Below are 17,720 nucleotides of genomic sequence, written 5' to 3'. Positions count from 1 at the left end.
TTTGAAGACTTAATGGTTGCTTGCCAGGCTCTGGATATATTGCTTCAGCAGATGTGTCCACATCTGGCAAAAATATCCTATGGTTGCGGGCTGAGGGTTGATAGGAGATTGCAGAGTGAAGCTTGATCAGCCTCATAACCCAAGGAGCATAGAACTTTAATCCAAACAGTTCTGAGGCAGACGCTGCAAAGTGACGGATGAAGAGATCCTGTGCATTGAAGCATTTGCCATGTAGAATGCAGAAGATGAGAGTCTTCATTGCACCATCAATTGTCGCATATCGAGAGTGTCCCTTAACAGGCCATAGAGTCCGCCTTATGATATGATATATTGTTCTGGGCAAGTACTCTAAGTCTTCAACGAAGAACCTAGTTGGATAGGGTGCATTAGGAGGTAGTGGCTTCATCATTGAGAGCATCTGACTCATATCTGGCTCAGGACGCTGAAATATGCTCTCAACTGCTTCAGCATGGAGTTGGCACCCTTCTTCAAAGAATTCGCCAGGAGTGGGAAGGCCGGTAAGCTCAATTAGGTCGAAAGCATTGGCTTCATGATGGATATTGCCGGTCATCCACTCCAGAATCCATGTCTTCGGATCTCTGTTATAGCCTTTGATATGCAAAGTGGCATAGAACTGGAGCAGAAGCTCTTCGTTCCAGTGCTCTTCATCAGTGATAAATGGCAGCAAACCTACTTGCTTGAAGCAATCCAGTGCTTCTTCCAGACCAGGCAGACCAGCAACAGCTTCAACCTCAAGGCGCTTGTGAGGAAAGATGCGGCCTTGGTTGTATAGGATGCATGAATAACAGCTGCGCTGTTGATGGCTCCAGAACCTATCTGATACAATCCGTTCCCTTGAATAAGGGTTCTTGGAGCGGTCGAAAAACGTGTTATCTGCCCTGAAGCCGTTGATGTTGAAGGAACCAGGAGCTGATGCAGGACCTGGGAACCTTGGCAGTCGTGGGATCGGCTTCTGGACCTGGGGTCTGTATGCAATATGATAGTTGAATTGTGGTCCTGCAGCAGACTCAGGCACAGAATGTTCAGGAGCAGTAGCTTCATTGTCTTCTGAAGCTATTGTTGGGTTGGGCTCCACATTTGCTTCGGCGTTGTTTGTGGCAGCCTCAACATTTGCAGACTCAGGCACGTTCTCCTGGAGAACTGCTTCTTGTTGGTGTGGGGGAGTTGGAGCTTGTGGTGTCTCTGCATGCTCTTCGGCTGATGCAGCCGGAATGTCGTCAGCAGCCTGAGCCCTTGTCCCTTTGCGAAGCCTACGGAATTTGGGCGACGCTTGTGGAGTTGCAGTGGGCTGTGGCTCATCTTCCTCCTGTGGGCGATCTGCCCACGATGCATCTTGTGTGATTGGTGTCAATGGACGACCAATACTGATCAGTTCGCTTGTCTCAAGCTGAGGAAGGGCTGCATCACCTTGCACATTTTCTTGGAGACCAATGTCTTCAGCAGCGTAGGGTTCGTCTGCTGGAATGTCTTCAGTGTTGGGTTTATGCACAGTCAACTGACGATCTGCGTCAGGATAGCGGACGGAGAGGGGTTCAACTGTCAAGGGCTCTGTGGGAGCAGCCCGAGATTTCTTGGTCTTGCGCTTCTTGATGATGGGTTCAGAAGGAGAGGCTTCAGAATGTTTTCTTTTCTTAGCTTCAGCCTCTGCAGTCCGTGTCTTCTTGTGCTGTGAGGCGGTTGATCGACTCTTTGGCTTCGAGCCAGTCGTTGAAGCGGGGAAGACAATCGGAGCAGTTTCTGACCTTGGCGCTTCAGGTTCAGGCACAGCAGCCTTCTTTTTCTTCTTCGCGGCCATCCTGGGGTCAATGCCAGGACGCCCAAGTGCCTTGCGTTTCTCTGCCTCATTGTAGGCCTGCACGCAGCGATCAGCCAAAGTCTTCATGCGTTCTCGCGAGCCTTGAGCTTCGGCACGCGTCTTCAGGAAGTTCTCTTTCAGCTCGTGCAACATGATCTTGAAGTTTCTCACTTCTTGCACACTGAGCTTGGCCACGTGCTTCTTGAACTGATCCTTTTCATAATCAATTTTCTGCTTCAGTTCTACAATGCGCTGGGCTATTGCAAGTTCTGAAGCAATTGCGCCTTGAAAAGCAACACTGAGGCCTACGGGGAGCTGCAGATCGTTGAAGCTGATGTCCGGTGAGGCAAACCATTCATCGATGAAGTTGTGGATGATGGCGACATCAAACAGAGGCAGATTGTTGAAGATTTCAGCCTCCTCCTTGCTCTTGATGAGCTGCTCAAGAGCATCATCTCCAAGATCTTCATCGCTTGAGAGATCAATGGCTTCGCAGCGCAGAATGTCAGCAGCTGTGAGCTCTTTGCCTGTGTGTGGCTGAGGCTTCTTGGCTTCTTGGGGCTTGGACACTCGTGATAAGCCTTCTGACTGCACACTGGCTTCAAGAGGTGCAGTTGCTAAAGGATTCACTCTTGCGATCTTGGGAGAAGCGGCTGGCTTTGAAGCCTTTGGCTTCTTCTGCTTCGGCTTCGGCGCAGCAGGGGCGTCATCTGACTCAGTATCTGCTGGAGGGTCATTCACAGCAGTCCCTTGGACTAGGATGCGAGTGATGAGGCCTGCAAGATTGGCATACGGCCTGATGATATTGGGATCGGCGTTGCGTGTGCCATCTGCCCTTGGTGAGGAGGGACCAGGGTTGAAGTCAAGCCCAAATTTCTTCTTGTTTATCTTCGCTGACTGTTGTGCAAACTGAAAGTTGCGCTTGAAGAGATTATCATCGCGGCACCAGAGAAGTGATGACGGATGTGCCTCAGCTGGCTGTGGTCCTCTCACCATGCATGGATAGAAGCCTTGAGCAATGGCTTCGACTCTGGACCTGGGTACGAGATTTTTGTATAGTACGTCTCCCCACGGTCTCTTGATGGCGCACTTCTCCGCATATTCCTGAGTGACGAAGCGGTAGTGGAACCATTGCTCTGCCCAATATCTTTGAATCCATTGGATTCGTGTCTTGCGCTGACCATAGCTTTCTTCAGGATCAGTTTTGTACATCTCTGCCAATTCATCAGGCAGATCTTTGGACGTTTCACCACGTCGCTGTCTGCCTCCCTTCCTTGCTGTTGTTTCTGAAGCCATGAATAACTTGGAAGGCTTCAAGATGTTCAAAGGCTTCAAAGGCTTCCTTTTGCAAGAACTGGCTTCAGGAGAGTTGATGTGATGCTGCAAGTACTCTGCAAATGAATGCAGACTATGAGAACCAAAGGATTCTCCCACGGACATGTACCTGTGACAGCATTAAGGTGCGAGGGAAGGGGAAGAGGTCATACGCATTCTCAGAAGATTTTGAAGATAAATCGGTTTAGAAGACATAGACCTCATTGTGCGAAGACATTCACTCACAGATAAGAAGTTGGTTCCAGATTTGTACGAACCCACAGATCAGTACAAGTGAGGAATCTAACTACCTTATGAAGCACAAGTGAATATACTAGGCATGTCATGAGATGTAGCGAGATAACTAACTGATGTGAAGAGAAACTTCTTATGGCAGAAAGTGACTGAACTGTGGGATCAAAAGAGGCTGTAAAAAGAGTTTTTATTTACCACACTTGGAACTGCTAGACGAAGTGAGAGTTGAGGTCGAGCAGTTCGATCCTTCGTGCCCTAACTTGGCGATGGAAGACACCTACGGCGACGGCGGAGAGAGCGATGTCCGCTGTCGGCGTGAAAACGGCGTCGGAGAGGTTGCGGCAGTGAAGCGCTTCGTCGTCGGCGTCGTCGAGTGCTAGCGGTGGCGCTAGGGTTCGTGCGAGGGTGGAAGAAGGAGATAATGACCGCAGTGAATCGTGTATTTATAGGGATAGAGGCGGCACTGCGCTATTACGCAGGTACCCCTGGCGGTTCGCATTTGAGGCACGCGTGGCCAGTTAGACGAAGATTGGGATTTGTTCCACGTCCCACGCATGCCTAAATTGTCGGGCGGTCGTTCCTGCTTCTCCGGATCTTATGTGGAGGAATGAGCATTAAAACTGGACTTTTATGGTTGTCACTATGTCTTCAGCTGGCAAGGACACAGTGAAGACATTTGACAGTTTCAACAGAATGCATATGACTTGGAGAGATAGAGTTTGGGATAGGAAGCATAGAGAGGTTAGGGTCCGATCACATTCACTTAGTTCAAAAAGATTCAACCAAGAAGACATAGCTATAAGTGAATGCTGTAGAGGACAGAACATCAGTACATATATATCCATATAATCAACGCAGTGAAGATAATCATGAAGACATACTGAGAATGAAGCCAAACCAATTGTGAAGACATTGAGAGGTAATGCCATGAGAGAGAAACACTTCAAAATGGAACGTTTGGTGGTGGCGTTACCCACCGTATAGGAAGTATTAGACCCAGACACGGCGCACAATTATCATGGCGCTCCGAAGTCAATTTCCACATTAATGTATTCACACTTAGAATGTATGTCTTCATTGTTTGAAGATATACGGTACTTCGTGTGTTGCACATCTAAGTCATCAATATGCTTAAGTGTTAGGATGTGTGCCTGATCACAGGACATTTGAGGATTCCAAGATATTTAGCTCACACCGTAACTTGCAAAATCTCTTCTCATCCAAGGGCTTGGTGAAGATATCTGCCAATTGCTCTTCAGTGTTGACGTGTATGATATCAATGTCTTCCTTCACAACATGATCTCTGAGAAAGTGATGACGAATTTCATTGTGCTTTGTCTTCGAGTGCTGATCTGGGTTGTTGGCAATCTTGATGGCGCTTTCGTTGTCGCAGTAAAGTGGCACTTGCTTCAGATGAATGCCATAATCTTTGAGTGTTTGCTTCATCCACAGAAGCTGAGCGCAGCAAGATCCAGCAGCAATGTATTCAGATTCAGTAGTGGAGAGTGATACACAGTTCTGCTTCTTTGAAGACCAACATACAAGTGATCGTCCCAGAAAGTGACATGTGCCTAATGTAGACTTGCGATCAACTTTGTCACCAGCATAATCAGCATCCGAAAATCCAACCAAATCAAACTCTGAGCCCTTTGGATACCATAATCCTAGAGTTGGGGTGTGAGCCAAATATCGAAGAATTCGCTTCACAGCTAAGTGATGCGACTCCTTTGGTGTCGCTTGAAATCGAGCACACATGCAAACACTAAGCATGATATCTGGCCTAGATGCACATAAATAAAGCAAAGACCCAATCATGGAGCGGTATACCTTTTGATCGAACTCTTTACCATTGTCGTCGGGACCCAGATGATGCTTGGCTGGCATTGGTGTTGTGAAGCCTTTGCAGTCTTGCATACCGAACTTCTTCAGGCACTCTTTAAGATATTTCTCTTGAGATATGAAGATGCCGTTGCATTGTTGCCGTATTTGAAGACCGAGGAAGAACTTCAGCTCCCCCATCATGGACATCTGATATTGCTCTTCACTATACTTCTGATTGGTGCAGCCGAAGATAATGTCATCCACATATATTTGGCACACAAATAGTTCACCATCATATGTCTTCGTGAAAAGAGTGGGATCCAGGGAACCAGGTATGAAGCCTTTGCTTTTCAGAAAGTACTTGAGTGTATCATACCAGGCCCTAGGGGCTTGTTTGAGGCCATACAGTGCCTTGTTGAGCTTGTATACCATATCAGGATGTTTTGGATTTTCAAAGCCAGGTGGTTGTGCAACATACACTTCTTCTTCAATCTTGCCATTGAGAAAGGCACTTTTCACATCCATCTCATAGAGAAGTATGTTATGATGATTTGCATAGGCTAGCAGTATGCGTATGGCTTCAAGCCTAGCCACAGGAGCAAATGTTTCATCGAAGTCAATGCCCTCCACTTGAGTATATCCTTGAGCAACGAGACGAGCTTTGTTCCTGACAACTTGACCATGCTCATCTTGCTTGTTGCGGTATATCCATTTGGTGCCTATTATGTTGTGCTTCCGTGGATCAGGACGCTTAACCAGTTCCCATACATTATTCAGCTCAAACTGTTGAAGCTCTTCTTGCATAGCTTGAATCCATTCAGATTCCATGAAGGCTTCTTCAACTTTCTTGGGTTCTGATATTGAGGCGAATGCGAAATGCCCACAAAAGTTTGTTAGCTGAGTTGCCCTTGAACGAGTGAGTGGACCAGGTGCATTGATGCTGTCAAGTATTTTGTCAATTTGTACTTCATTTGCAACACGAGGGTGTGTGGGGCGAAGACTTTGCTCTTGCTGATCTATGTGGTCATTTGAAGGTATATCTTCAGGCTGAGCATTGTCTTCATGTGGATCAGGTGCTGAGATGATAAGTTCTTCTTCAGGTTGAGCTTCAGAAGGTACAATTTCTCCGGTTCCCATAAGCTTGATTGATTCATTTGCTGGAACTTCATCTAGCACATTTGGCAATTGCTCTCTTTGTGATCCATTGGTTTCATCAAATCGCACATCCACTGTTTCAACCACTTTGTAGTGGAAGAGATTGAAGACTCTGTAGGAGTGCGAATCCTTTCCATATCCAAGCATGAAGCCTTCATGTGCTTTTGGTGCAAACTTTGAGGTGTGGTGTGGGTCCTTGATCCAGCATTTTGCGCCAAATACTCTGAAGTAACTGACATTTGGCTTCTTGCCAGTTAGGAGTTCATAAGATGTCTTGTTAAGAAGCTTGTGAAGATAAACACGATTGATTGTATGGCATGCAGTATCAATGGCTTCAGTCCAGAATTTTCTTGGAGTCTTGTATTCATCTAGCATTGTTCTGGCCATCTCAATGAGTGTTCTGTTCTTGCGTTCGACGACGCCATTCTGCTGTGGCGTGTATGGAGCTGAGAATTCATGTGTGATGCCCAAGGTATCCAGATATGTATCAAGGCCAGTGTTCTTGAATTCAGTGCCATTGTCACTTCTGATGTGCTTTATCTTGGCGCCAAAATTGTTCATAGCTCGATTTGCGAAGCGTCTGAAGACATCCTGCACTTCAGTCTTGTAAAGGATTATGTGCACCCAAGTATATCTAGAATAATCATCAACAATTACGAAGCCATAGAGGCATGCAGAAGTAGTAAAAGTTGAGTAGTGAGTGGGACCGAAAAGATCCATGTGAAGCAGTTCGAAGGGTTGAGTAGTGGTCATGATTGTCTTCGAAGGATGTTTTGCCCTTGTCATCTTCCCTGCTTCACAGGCACCGCATAAGTGATCTTTCTTGAACTTGACGCCCTCGATGCCTATGACGTGCTTTTTCTTCGCAAGGGTGTGGAGGTTCCTCATGCCAGCATGCCCAAGCCTTCAATGCCAAAGCCAGCATTCTGAAGCTTTTGCAAGAGGACATACTGCAAGTTGTGGTCCTGCTGAGAAATCTACCACATACAAATCACCTTTCCTATACCCTTCAAACACTAGAGATTTGTCAGATTCCATTAGCACCAGGCAGCGATATTTGCCAAACATTACAATCATATTCAAATCGCAAAGCATTGAGACAGACATTAAGTTGAAGCCAAGGGATTCAACAAGCATGACTTTATCCATGTGTTGATCCTTTGAGATTGCAACTCTACCTAGACCCAATACCTTACTTTTACCAGTGTCAGCGAATGTAATGTGGCTCTTGTCGGATGGACGTAAAGTTGAGTCCATAAGAAGGCTTCTTCTGCCAGTCATGTGATTTGTACACCCACTGTCAATAATCCATTCTGAAGACTTTGAAGTCTCTGGTGTCGTACCCTACAGTGCAGTTAGGGGGATAGGCTTCACGAAGAGTGTTGTGAAGCATAAACATTTGACGAACCAGTGGGTTATGAAAACTTAAATCCAGATTAGGACTAATGGGGAGAGTAGCATGCGATTCAGGAACGAAGTACATAATGATGCCATTTGGGCAGTTTATCTTGCGCCCCACAAGATTTTTATGGTCCCCAGCAATAGCATCAGAAGATTTTGTTTTTGTGCTGGAGACCTTTCCCTGCAAAAGAGAGTTAAGCTTTCTTAACCACCCACATCTTCAAGGGTGGCTTAGAAGCTATGAGTCTAAGTGCAGCATCTGAGAATTTTGGCTTTGAAGCCTTAGCAAACAGTCTAGCAGGGGGACAATAATACTCATAGGCATAAGCAGAATAATTTTTGGTCATATGAACATGACGGTTCGATGAACCGCTCTCATATTCATATGCCTGAGTGTGGTTTCCCTGCAAAACATTTGCGTTAGTGTGACTCAGGTGAGTCCTCTGTCTGTATGAAGCCTTTGGACCGAGGTTTGTCTTCTTCAAGTGACGTGTCATGAAGACATTCACAGGAAGATTTTCCAGACATGTTTTCGGAACCCAGATCTTCTTCATAGGCGGTCCATTCCTGCAGTTAGTACCAATGTACCTGGCAAACACTTCACCATTCTGATTCTTAAACAGTTTATAGTTTGCATCAAAGGATTTATCAATGATAATTGGGTTAGCATAAGTGAAGCCAGATAAATTGGATGGATCTGCTGAAAGTTCCTTTGCAGCAACCCATGTAGTTTTGGGGTACTGCTCAGGTTTCCAGTAAGAGCCATCTGCATTGATTTTCCTCACGAACCCAACACCCTCTTTCCTAGGGTTTCGGTTCAGAATCTACTTCTTAAGGACATCACATAATGTTTGATGCCCTTTCAGACTTTTGTACATCCCTGTTTCAAGCAATGTCTTCAACCTAGCATTCTCATCAGCAATAGCAGTGGTATCCTCAGCAGAGGGGTTAGTTGCCACATCAACAGTTGAAGATATTGGAACAGTAGTAGCAGTGGAACATTCAGCAACAGAATTAGCATTATTACGCTCAATGCATTTAAGACATGGTGGTTCAAATCCTTCCTGAGTGGGACTGATCTGTTCGGCGCGAAGTGACTCGTTTTCCTTTTGAAGATCTTCATGAGCCACCCTCAATTTCTCAAGTTCTTGCTTCCTTTGAAGATAGTCATAGGAAAGCTTTTCATGAGTTGTTGAGAGAGTATCATGACGATCTTCAAGTTCCTGATACTTAACGTGAAGGTTTTTTATGTCTTCAATTAAGGATTCAGATCGAGTCATTTCAGCACCCAACAGATCATCGCTTCTGTCTAACAGTTTTTGAATATGTTCCATAGCTTTCTGTTGTTCAGTTGCAATTTTAGCAAGTGTTTTGTAGCTAGGTTTTGAATCACATTCAGAGTCATCGTCACTGGTTGTTTCATAGCGAGTGGTGCGTGTGTTTACCTTGGCACCGCGTGCCATGAAGCAGTAGGTAGGAGTGGAGTCGTTCTTGTCATTTGCGTCGGTGTCGGTGATGCAGTTATTGTCTTCAGTGTTGAAGATGGACTTGGCGACGTATGCTGTAGCCAGACTCGCAATGCCAGAATCAGACTCCTCCTCAGACTCCACCTCTGCCTCCTCAGATGCGGACTCCTCTTCTGAATCCATCTCCTTTCCAACAAACGCACGTGCCTTGCCAGATGAGCTCTTCTTGTGTGATGAAGACTTTGATGAAGACTTGGAAGAAGACTTTGAGTGTTTCTTCTTCTTCTTGTCGTCAGAATCATATTCCTTGCTCTTCTTCTTCCTTCTGTTCTCATTGTCCCACTGTGGACACTCAGAGATGAAGTGCCCAGTTTTCTTGCACTTGTGACATGTTTTCTTCTTGTAGTCATGAGCAGAAGCTTCATCATTCCTTGAGCTTGATCGTGAAGATTTTCTGAAGCCTTTCTTCTTGGTGAATTTTTGAAACTTCTTCACTAGCATTGCAAGTTCTCTTCCAATGTCTTCAGGATCATCAGAACTGCAGTCAGATTCTTCTTCAGATGAGGAGACAGCTTTTGCCTTCAAGGCACGAGTTCGCCTATAGTTTGGACCGTAGATATCTCTTTTCTCAGAAAGCTGAAACTCATGTGTGTTGAGCCTCTCAAGTATGTCAGACGGATCAAGTGTCTTGAAATCAGGACGTTCTTGAATCATCAGGGCCAGAATGTCAAACGAACTATCAAGTGATCTCAGCAGCGTCTTGACGATTTCATGTTTGGTGATCTCAGTGGCGCCGAGGGCTTGAAGCTCATTTGTGATGTCAGTGAGCCGGTCAAATGTGTGCTGGACATTCTCATTGTCATTTCGCTTGAAGCGGTTGAAGAGGTTGCGAAGAACACCGATTCTTTGATCTCTCTAGGTTGATATGCCTTCATTAACTTTGGAGAGCCAGTCCCAGACCAGTTTGGATGTCTTCAAGGCACTCACACGGCCATACTGTCCTTTGGTCAGATGACCACAGATGATATTCTTGGCAGTAGAGTCCAGTTGAACGAACTTCTTGACATCAGCAGCAGTGACACCTTCTCCAGCCTTGGGAACACCGTTTCCGACGACATACCATAGGTCGACGTCAAGGGCTTCAAGATGCATGCGCATCTTATTCTTCCAGTAGGGATATTCAGTTCCATCGAAGACGGGGCAAGCAGCGGAGACTTTGATTATCCCTGCAGTCGACATAGCTAAAACTCCAGGTGGTTAAACCGAATCACACAGAACAAGGGAGCACCTTGCTCTGATACCAATTGAAAGTGCGTTATATCGACTAGAGGGGGGGTGAATAGGCGATTTTTATGAAAGTCTTCAAAACGTGAGAGTTATGAAGACAAACAGTGAAGATTATGCCTATTACTATGCAGCGGAAGTTAGATTACACTAGGCCAGCCATGGTCATGTATTCAATAGAGTGAAAGCGCAATGACAAACATCTTCAGTGTAATAAGGATCAGGTAGGAAGAAGTTATGAAGCCGAACAGATCATACATTCATGTTGTGAAGACAAAAGATAAAGCAAGCATGCAATGGCTTCACAATGAATAACTGTAAGTGAAGGGAAGTGAAGATGAAACCAGTGACACGTTGAAGACAATGATTTGTTGGACCAGTTCCAGTTGCTGTGACAACTGTACGTCTGGTTGGAGCGGCTAGGTATTTAAACCAAAGGACACACAGTCCCGGACACCCAGTCAAGGACACTTAGTCCAAGACACCCAGTCCTCACCGTTTTCTCCTTGAGCTAAGGTCACACAGACCTCGCTCAATCACTCAGGTAAGTCTTCAAGGTAGACTCCCAAACCTTCACAGACTTCGTTCACTGGCAATCCACAATTTCTCTTGGATGCTCAGAACGCGACGCCTAACCGTCTGGAGGATGCACAGTCCTCAAGTGTAATAAGTCTTCAAATCACACAGACACAAAGACTTAAGTGATGCCCAATTTACTCTGGCTCTGGGTGGTTAGGGCTTTTCTCCTCACTAGGAATTTTTTCTCAAAGGCTTCGAGGTGGGTTGCTCTCAAACGACAAAAGCCGTGCACTAAAATCTAAGCAGCCAACTGTTTATGGTTGTGGGGGTGGACTATTTATAGCCACTTGGCAACCCGACCTGATCTGTCCGAAATGACCCTGGGTCACTGAGGAACTGACACGTGTACCAACGATCGAATTTTGAACTCACACGGCAACTTTACTTGGGCTACAAGTAAAGCTGACTTGTCTGACTCTGGACAAGATTTTCTCTCAAAGTCTTCGCTCGAAGACATAGGATTTGAATTAGGCATCACTACAGTCATTCTGACTGGTTCTTTTGGACCCCACTTAACAGTACGGTGATTCCTATGACACTACATAAATGAAATAAAACTACGAAAGATCTAAGTCTTCGAGTTCCATAAGCTTCATAGGGAGTCTTCTCATGTCATTGTCTTCAATATGAATATCTTCATAAACCACCATTGTCTTCAATGTCTTCGTACATTTTTAGGGGTCATCTCTGGTAATAAAACCGAATCAATGAGGGACTTCTACCTATGTTTGCCTGCAATTCTCACAAACACGTTAGTCCCTCAACTAGGTTTGTCGTCAATACTCCAAAACCAACTAGGGGTGGCACTAGATGCACTTACAGGAACATCAAGATGCAATTTTTTGCAAAACACCTGTTGTGATTGACCCATGCAGGAGTAATCCCATGTGTAAAAACTAATGATATCTCGAGAATTTTATCGGAAAAATGGTATCTCAAGAATTTCATCGAAAAAATGATATCTCGAGAAAGATGAGAGAGAAGGTGAGGAGGAGTGGGGCGTGGTTGTGACTGGTGGTCGGACTGAGCAGAGGCATGTGGATGGATGGCGCCGGCAACGGCCACCATGCCGGATTGTTCCAAAGACTTCCTTTTTAATTGATCAACAATGAGGTTGTAGGAGATAAGGATGAACGAGGCAAGGCCTTATCTGTAAATGTGGACAGAGGTGCGGGTATCTTTTGTAAAATTTTCATACTTTTCTTTCTATCCGCCAGATATAGATCAGATGGTCTATATTACAAGATGGCAGGCACACCATCATCACCAACTCGGTTTTTTATAAGAGTAGAGACTAGGGAGTAACAGTAAGGACACCATCTACTACTTCGTGTGCTACTCCTGTGCTCCATTCGGCGGGCGCAACATCCCCAATAGCCACTCCCTCCTGCGCTCCATTCAGCGGGCGCGACGTCCCCTACAGCCACTCCCGTTTCATGGACAGCCTGGTCGATGCCTGCAAGGTGCCCTGCGTCTACAAGAGTTTCGGCTACGAGAGGTACGTCGACCAGCACTCGCTGGCGGAGCATAGTTCCAGATGCACGCACGCGCCCTGCTACTGCTATGAGTGCATGCCGCCGTTTGAGGGCTCGCTAGCGAGCCTCATGCATCACCTCATGGCACCATCGGTCGATCACTACTGGCCTGCGGCGAGGAACATCAAGTATGAGACGTGCTACCCATTCGTCATGCCGGAGTCACTAGAGGATCACCGCCGCCTACTAGTCGCGGAGGAGGACAACATCGTCTTCCTCTTGGCCATGGGCATCGGCAAGGCCCGCGTAGACCATCGCCCCGTCTCTATAGTGTGCGTCAGGGGCAACGCCGCTGACGCCGACACGAGGCCGGTGTACAGGTGCGTGCTCACTGTTACTGCCCCTCCGAGGTACGAGGGTCCCCACGCCGCCTCCATCATGCTGACTGAGACTGTGTCGAGCTGCTCCGTTCCCGGCAATGTGGACATGGAAGACGCCTGGTATGATTTTCACTCCAAGATGGTGCACGGGGACTCCAAGGAGGTTCACCTGGTCATATGCATTACCAAGTCAAATGTTCATCATTAGTCTTCGCTCAATGTAATCCGTTCTCTAAGCATGTGGAGACTTCTTATTTATATAGTATAGAACCTTCCATGCATGATCTTGCTCTATTAGAGTATCACGCTTGAATAAAAGTGTATCCATTTATGGTTTAGTCTAGAATGTTCCATGTATGCTTTGGCCCACTTTCCACTCTCACATAGTGCCTAGGAGCACGTGTTGCAGCTGGCTCTTGCATGAGAGTCCGCTTACATTCTCTCTCCTATCCTCTCTCCTCCAACTAAGCATTAGAAATATTACTTTACTTCTTACAGCCTGTTGACTGTACCTTATTGTACTCGCTCTAAGTCACCTTACGAAAACCAAATAATCCCAAAACACTTAGGCGCAGTGCATTAACTCTCACCTCATTTATTGTTTCTTGACATATCAACCAATAAGAGATTTGGGGAGTGCATGTTTTCAATGACTCAAGACTACCAAACGCGACATGAAGTGGTTAGTTCATTGCATGCAATGCTATTAATTAGCAAATAAACTTTAAGTTCTCTTGTTTTCCCCTCATTCTTGGTCATGGTGCACAACTTAAGGCTAGTCATAGTGGGAGTAACTTAGCAAGTAACATAACACACCCCAAGAAAAGTTTGCTTATGTGGCATGTAGTTACTGTAACATAACGCACCGCATGATAAAATTAGGCTACATCTTAATAAATGATGGCTTGCATTATACCACACATATGTCACTCTCCATTGGCGACACCACACATATGAGGACCTCCTTTCCGGTTTATAGGGCTCCATTCAAAAATCTCACCAACCAAGGTAGATGATGAGTGGTGGAATTATTTTCGTGGTTTGTAAAAGCACTCAATTAATGCGCTCATTTTCCTCAAAGAATTGTGTTTACCAATGCATTAATTGCAATACATGCATTGGTCAAGTTTCTCATAATCCTTGCATGCAATGAATTAATGCACCTTGAAATCTGAGCATGTGATGGGGAACAATCAAATTGAGACTTATAAAACGGGAAACCAAAAATTCTGAGATAAGCCCTATAAACTGGGAAGGAGTGAGATAAAGGTAGTACCATAGTCTAGTAACACTATGACTAGCCTAAGATTCACCCAGATGGAGGGAGTACATTCAAGGTGGTCTAGAAAAAATAAACAAAATCGATACTCAAAAACTAATTCTTAAAGATCATTTCTTGCAAAGCACAATAAGTGTTATTTCTTCACCAGTTTTGGATGCAGGTTGAACAGTTCAATGCTTTTGTTTGCAAAAGATACTTTTTTATCTATTTCACCCGGATGTTTGTGATCTCTAGAGAAGAAATAATATCCGAAGAAACCTATCGATACTCATTACACATGAGATGACCCCCACATACTTTGTCAAAATAAACAACTCGTCGATCAATGCATTTCACTGTTCCGTACAACACACGGGCACCTTACTATATATTAGTACGACCATAAATTTAACTAACATTATATATAGTACAATAAATGCTCATGCATGCCACCAAAAATATATCATTGAAAACTATGTTCAAATATGAATCCAACGATATAGTTTTTGTTGACATGCACTAAGGCTGGTCATACTGGGGAGTAACTTATACTAGTGTCATGCATATGACACTAGTATAAGTTACTACCTTCATAGTGCAAAGTAACATAGTAGTATGTCATATATGGCTTCATTTAATAGCTTGTAGACTCATGTTGTTTTGGGAAGCGCTATGTTACAGTAACATATTATGTTGCCACTTCTCATTAACTACTTGCCACATAAACAAAAATTTCTCAAAGTGCGCTATGTTACTACCTAAGTTACTCCCACTATGACTAGCCTAACATTTTGTCAGTTAAATCTTCAGTCAAATTCAATGGGTACTAATAAACCACGACCGAGGTAGTACTAGTGTAGAGTGCGGCACTACATGGGAGTCTCACCCCGCTCATGGTGCGGCAGTAAAGTCGTCATATCACAAAACCCCACCACTCCCAGTAATAGGTGGCTTGGTAAAATAAACGGACAAGCAACCATCACATCCCTCCGTATTTTTTGCATTCCATCTCTCTGCATTTACTTTCTCCAGTTCATCTTGCACACTCAATCCCTAGCTACTACTCATAGTATTCCTAGCTACTACTCCTCTATCTTGGTAAGAGTAGGTGAAATTTTTGAATCGAGCCCTTTAAACTAGAAGGGAGGTAGTAGTACTCTAATAGCTAACATTGTTGTGATGACTAGATAGGACATGGCACACACCTGGATGGAGGAACTAGTTTACATTGTTGAAAGTGCGTTATATCGACTAGAAGGGGGTGAATAGGCGATTTTTATGAAATTCTTCACTGAGGAATTTGCCGGTGAGGAAATTCCTTAGCGAAGAACTACTAGCAGCGGAATGAGTACTCAAAAGTAAACATAACAGAATACAAGCATAGTCATCATGATGAAATGAAGACAGGCACAGAGTACAGAAGCGTAAGCACATGATAACACAGGATGAAGACAAACAGACTGAAGAAATTGAACTGAGGAAATTGAGAAAGTCTTCAGTCAAAGTCTTCAAACACAGATATGAACAAGCACACAACACAGTTATGAGGAAATGAAAGAGTTGAGGAAATAGAACCAGTGAGCTTGGTGAAGACAATGATTTTGTAGACCAGTTCCAACTGTTGTCTCAGTTGTACGTCTGGTTGGAGCGGCTGAGTATTTAAACTCGAGGACACACAGTCCCGGACACCCAGTCCTGAACACGCAGCTCGGGACACCCAGTCCTCACCGTATTCTCCTTGAACTAAGGTCACACAGACCTCATCCAATCACTCGTGGTAAGTCTTCAGGCGACTTCCAAACCTTCACAAACTCGGTCACTCGGCGATCCACAATTCCTCTTGGATGCTCTAGACCATGACGCCTAACCGTCTGGAAGAAGCACAGTCTTCAAAGGTAACAAGCATCGGATCCACGCAGGATCAATCTCTTCAGTGATGCTCAATCACTTGGGGTTTGTAGGTGTTTGTGTTTTGGGTTTTTGGTTTTTCCTCACTTGATGATTTTAACTCAAAGTCCTCAGAGGATGGGTTGCTCTCAAATGACAAGTGTCAGTTTCTCTCGGAGCAGCCAACCAGCTAGTGGTTGTAGGGGGCGGCTATTTATAGCCTAGGGAGCAGCCCGACATGATAAGACATAAATGCCCTTCAATGATATGACCGTTAGGTGGATAGATATTTTGGGATAGCTGGCGCATACCACAACAACGGTCGGAATTTTGAGTAGAAAAATCCTCAGGGCTATCATGTTCCTCACTGTGTAGGAAATCCACACTGGCGAATTCCTAACTCCTCAGTCAAAACAAATTCCTCAGAGACCAGAAGAACTTCGTCTCTGTCACTGAAGAAATTGACTGAACTGTATGAGATTTCCAATGGCTTCACTCAAAGGGATTGGTAGGTGTAGGATTTTGAGTTGAGCATCACTTGGAAATTTTTCCTTAGTATTTCCTCGACCCCCTTTAACAGTATGGTGTTTTCTATGACTCAAGAAAGAGAAAATGAAACTACAAAAACAAAAGTCTTCACGCTTCATGTTCCTCGAATGAATACCAAGTCTTCAAGGTCACACCAATTTCTTCACTTTCAAAGTCTTCAGAAAGTCTTCAGAATACCAAAGTCTTCAGACGAAGAACTTCATTTTTAGGGGTCGACTTTCTCTGTAAATATCAAACTCCTCATAGACTTATAGACCTGTGTACACTCATAAACACATTAGTCCCTTAACCTATAAGTCTTCAATACACCAAAATCACTAAGGGGCACTAGATGCACTTACAATCTCCCCCTTTTTGGTGATTGATGACAATATAGGTTAAGTTTTCAACGGGGATAAACATATGAAGTGTAACTACTAATATTGAGGAATTTTATTGCAAGATATAGAAGAACTCCCCCTAAAGATGTGCATAGTGAGGAATTTGCTTTTGAAGCAATGCACACTTGAAGAGTTGAATCATGGAGATCTCCCCCTATATCTTGTAATTCATACACGCATTGGATATATAACAGTGAAGAATTTGAAATGCATGATGAAATATGGTGACTGATGTAATTCAGCATGCGTGCAATAATACTAACGAGGAATAAGCATGCAGGAAAAACGTATCAAGAGTATTAGAGCACCATCAGGTTTAAGTTTACAACTCGATCCAATAAAGTCGTAGAAGAACGAGAGTTGTAACTTAACAAAAAAACGCCCATATAGAAAGACTCGCTTGAAGACTAACTCAAAATTCTCCCCCTTTGTCATCAAATGACCAAAAGGATCGAATATGAGGACTAACGCCCCTGAAGAATATCAAGTTGATGAAGGAGCGCCAGCGTTGGTGGGGTCGTTTGTCGTAGTAGGGCCTGCCGCAGTGTCGTCCAAGTGTTCATTTTCATCAGTGTCGCGCGATGAAGAATATGAGCTGGCCACCAGAGAAGGAACCTTGACCTTCTTGAATTTCTTCGGTGGAGGTGGAGACCAGTCAAAATCTTCATTGAGACCCATTTTCTTTAGATCTTCTTCA

At 44.6% G+C, this 17,720-nt stretch overlaps 1 protein-coding gene across 1 annotated transcript; it reads left to right on the top strand.

Moving 5' to 3' along the window:
- The first annotated feature begins 12,527 nt into the window (after window positions 1-12,527).
- LOC147990973 (uncharacterized) lies at window positions 12,528-13,154 on the top strand. The gene has a single exon (XM_087538475.1). It carries the CDS (start codon window positions 12,528-12,530, stop codon window positions 13,152-13,154), a length of 627 nt encoding a protein of 208 aa, XP_087394601.1.
- Window positions 13,155-17,720: the final 4,566 nt, after the last annotated feature.

This window comes from Triticum urartu, chromosome 1A (genome assembly GCF_056163025.1).
Source record: "Triticum urartu cultivar PI428250 chromosome 1A, HENAU_Tu73, whole genome shotgun sequence".
Lineage (NCBI taxonomy): Eukaryota > Viridiplantae > Streptophyta > Magnoliopsida > Poales > Poaceae > Triticum > Triticum urartu.
The sequence above is the reverse complement of the archived record's forward strand: the minus strand, read 5'-3'. Positions and strand labels throughout refer to the sequence as shown.

Bases quoted from the DNA above. Each gene is read 5' to 3' on its own strand.
- LOC147990973 (XM_087538475.1), top strand. From the start codon at position 12,528: ATGGACAGCCTGGTCGATGCCTGCAAGGTGCCCTGCGTCTACAAGAGT.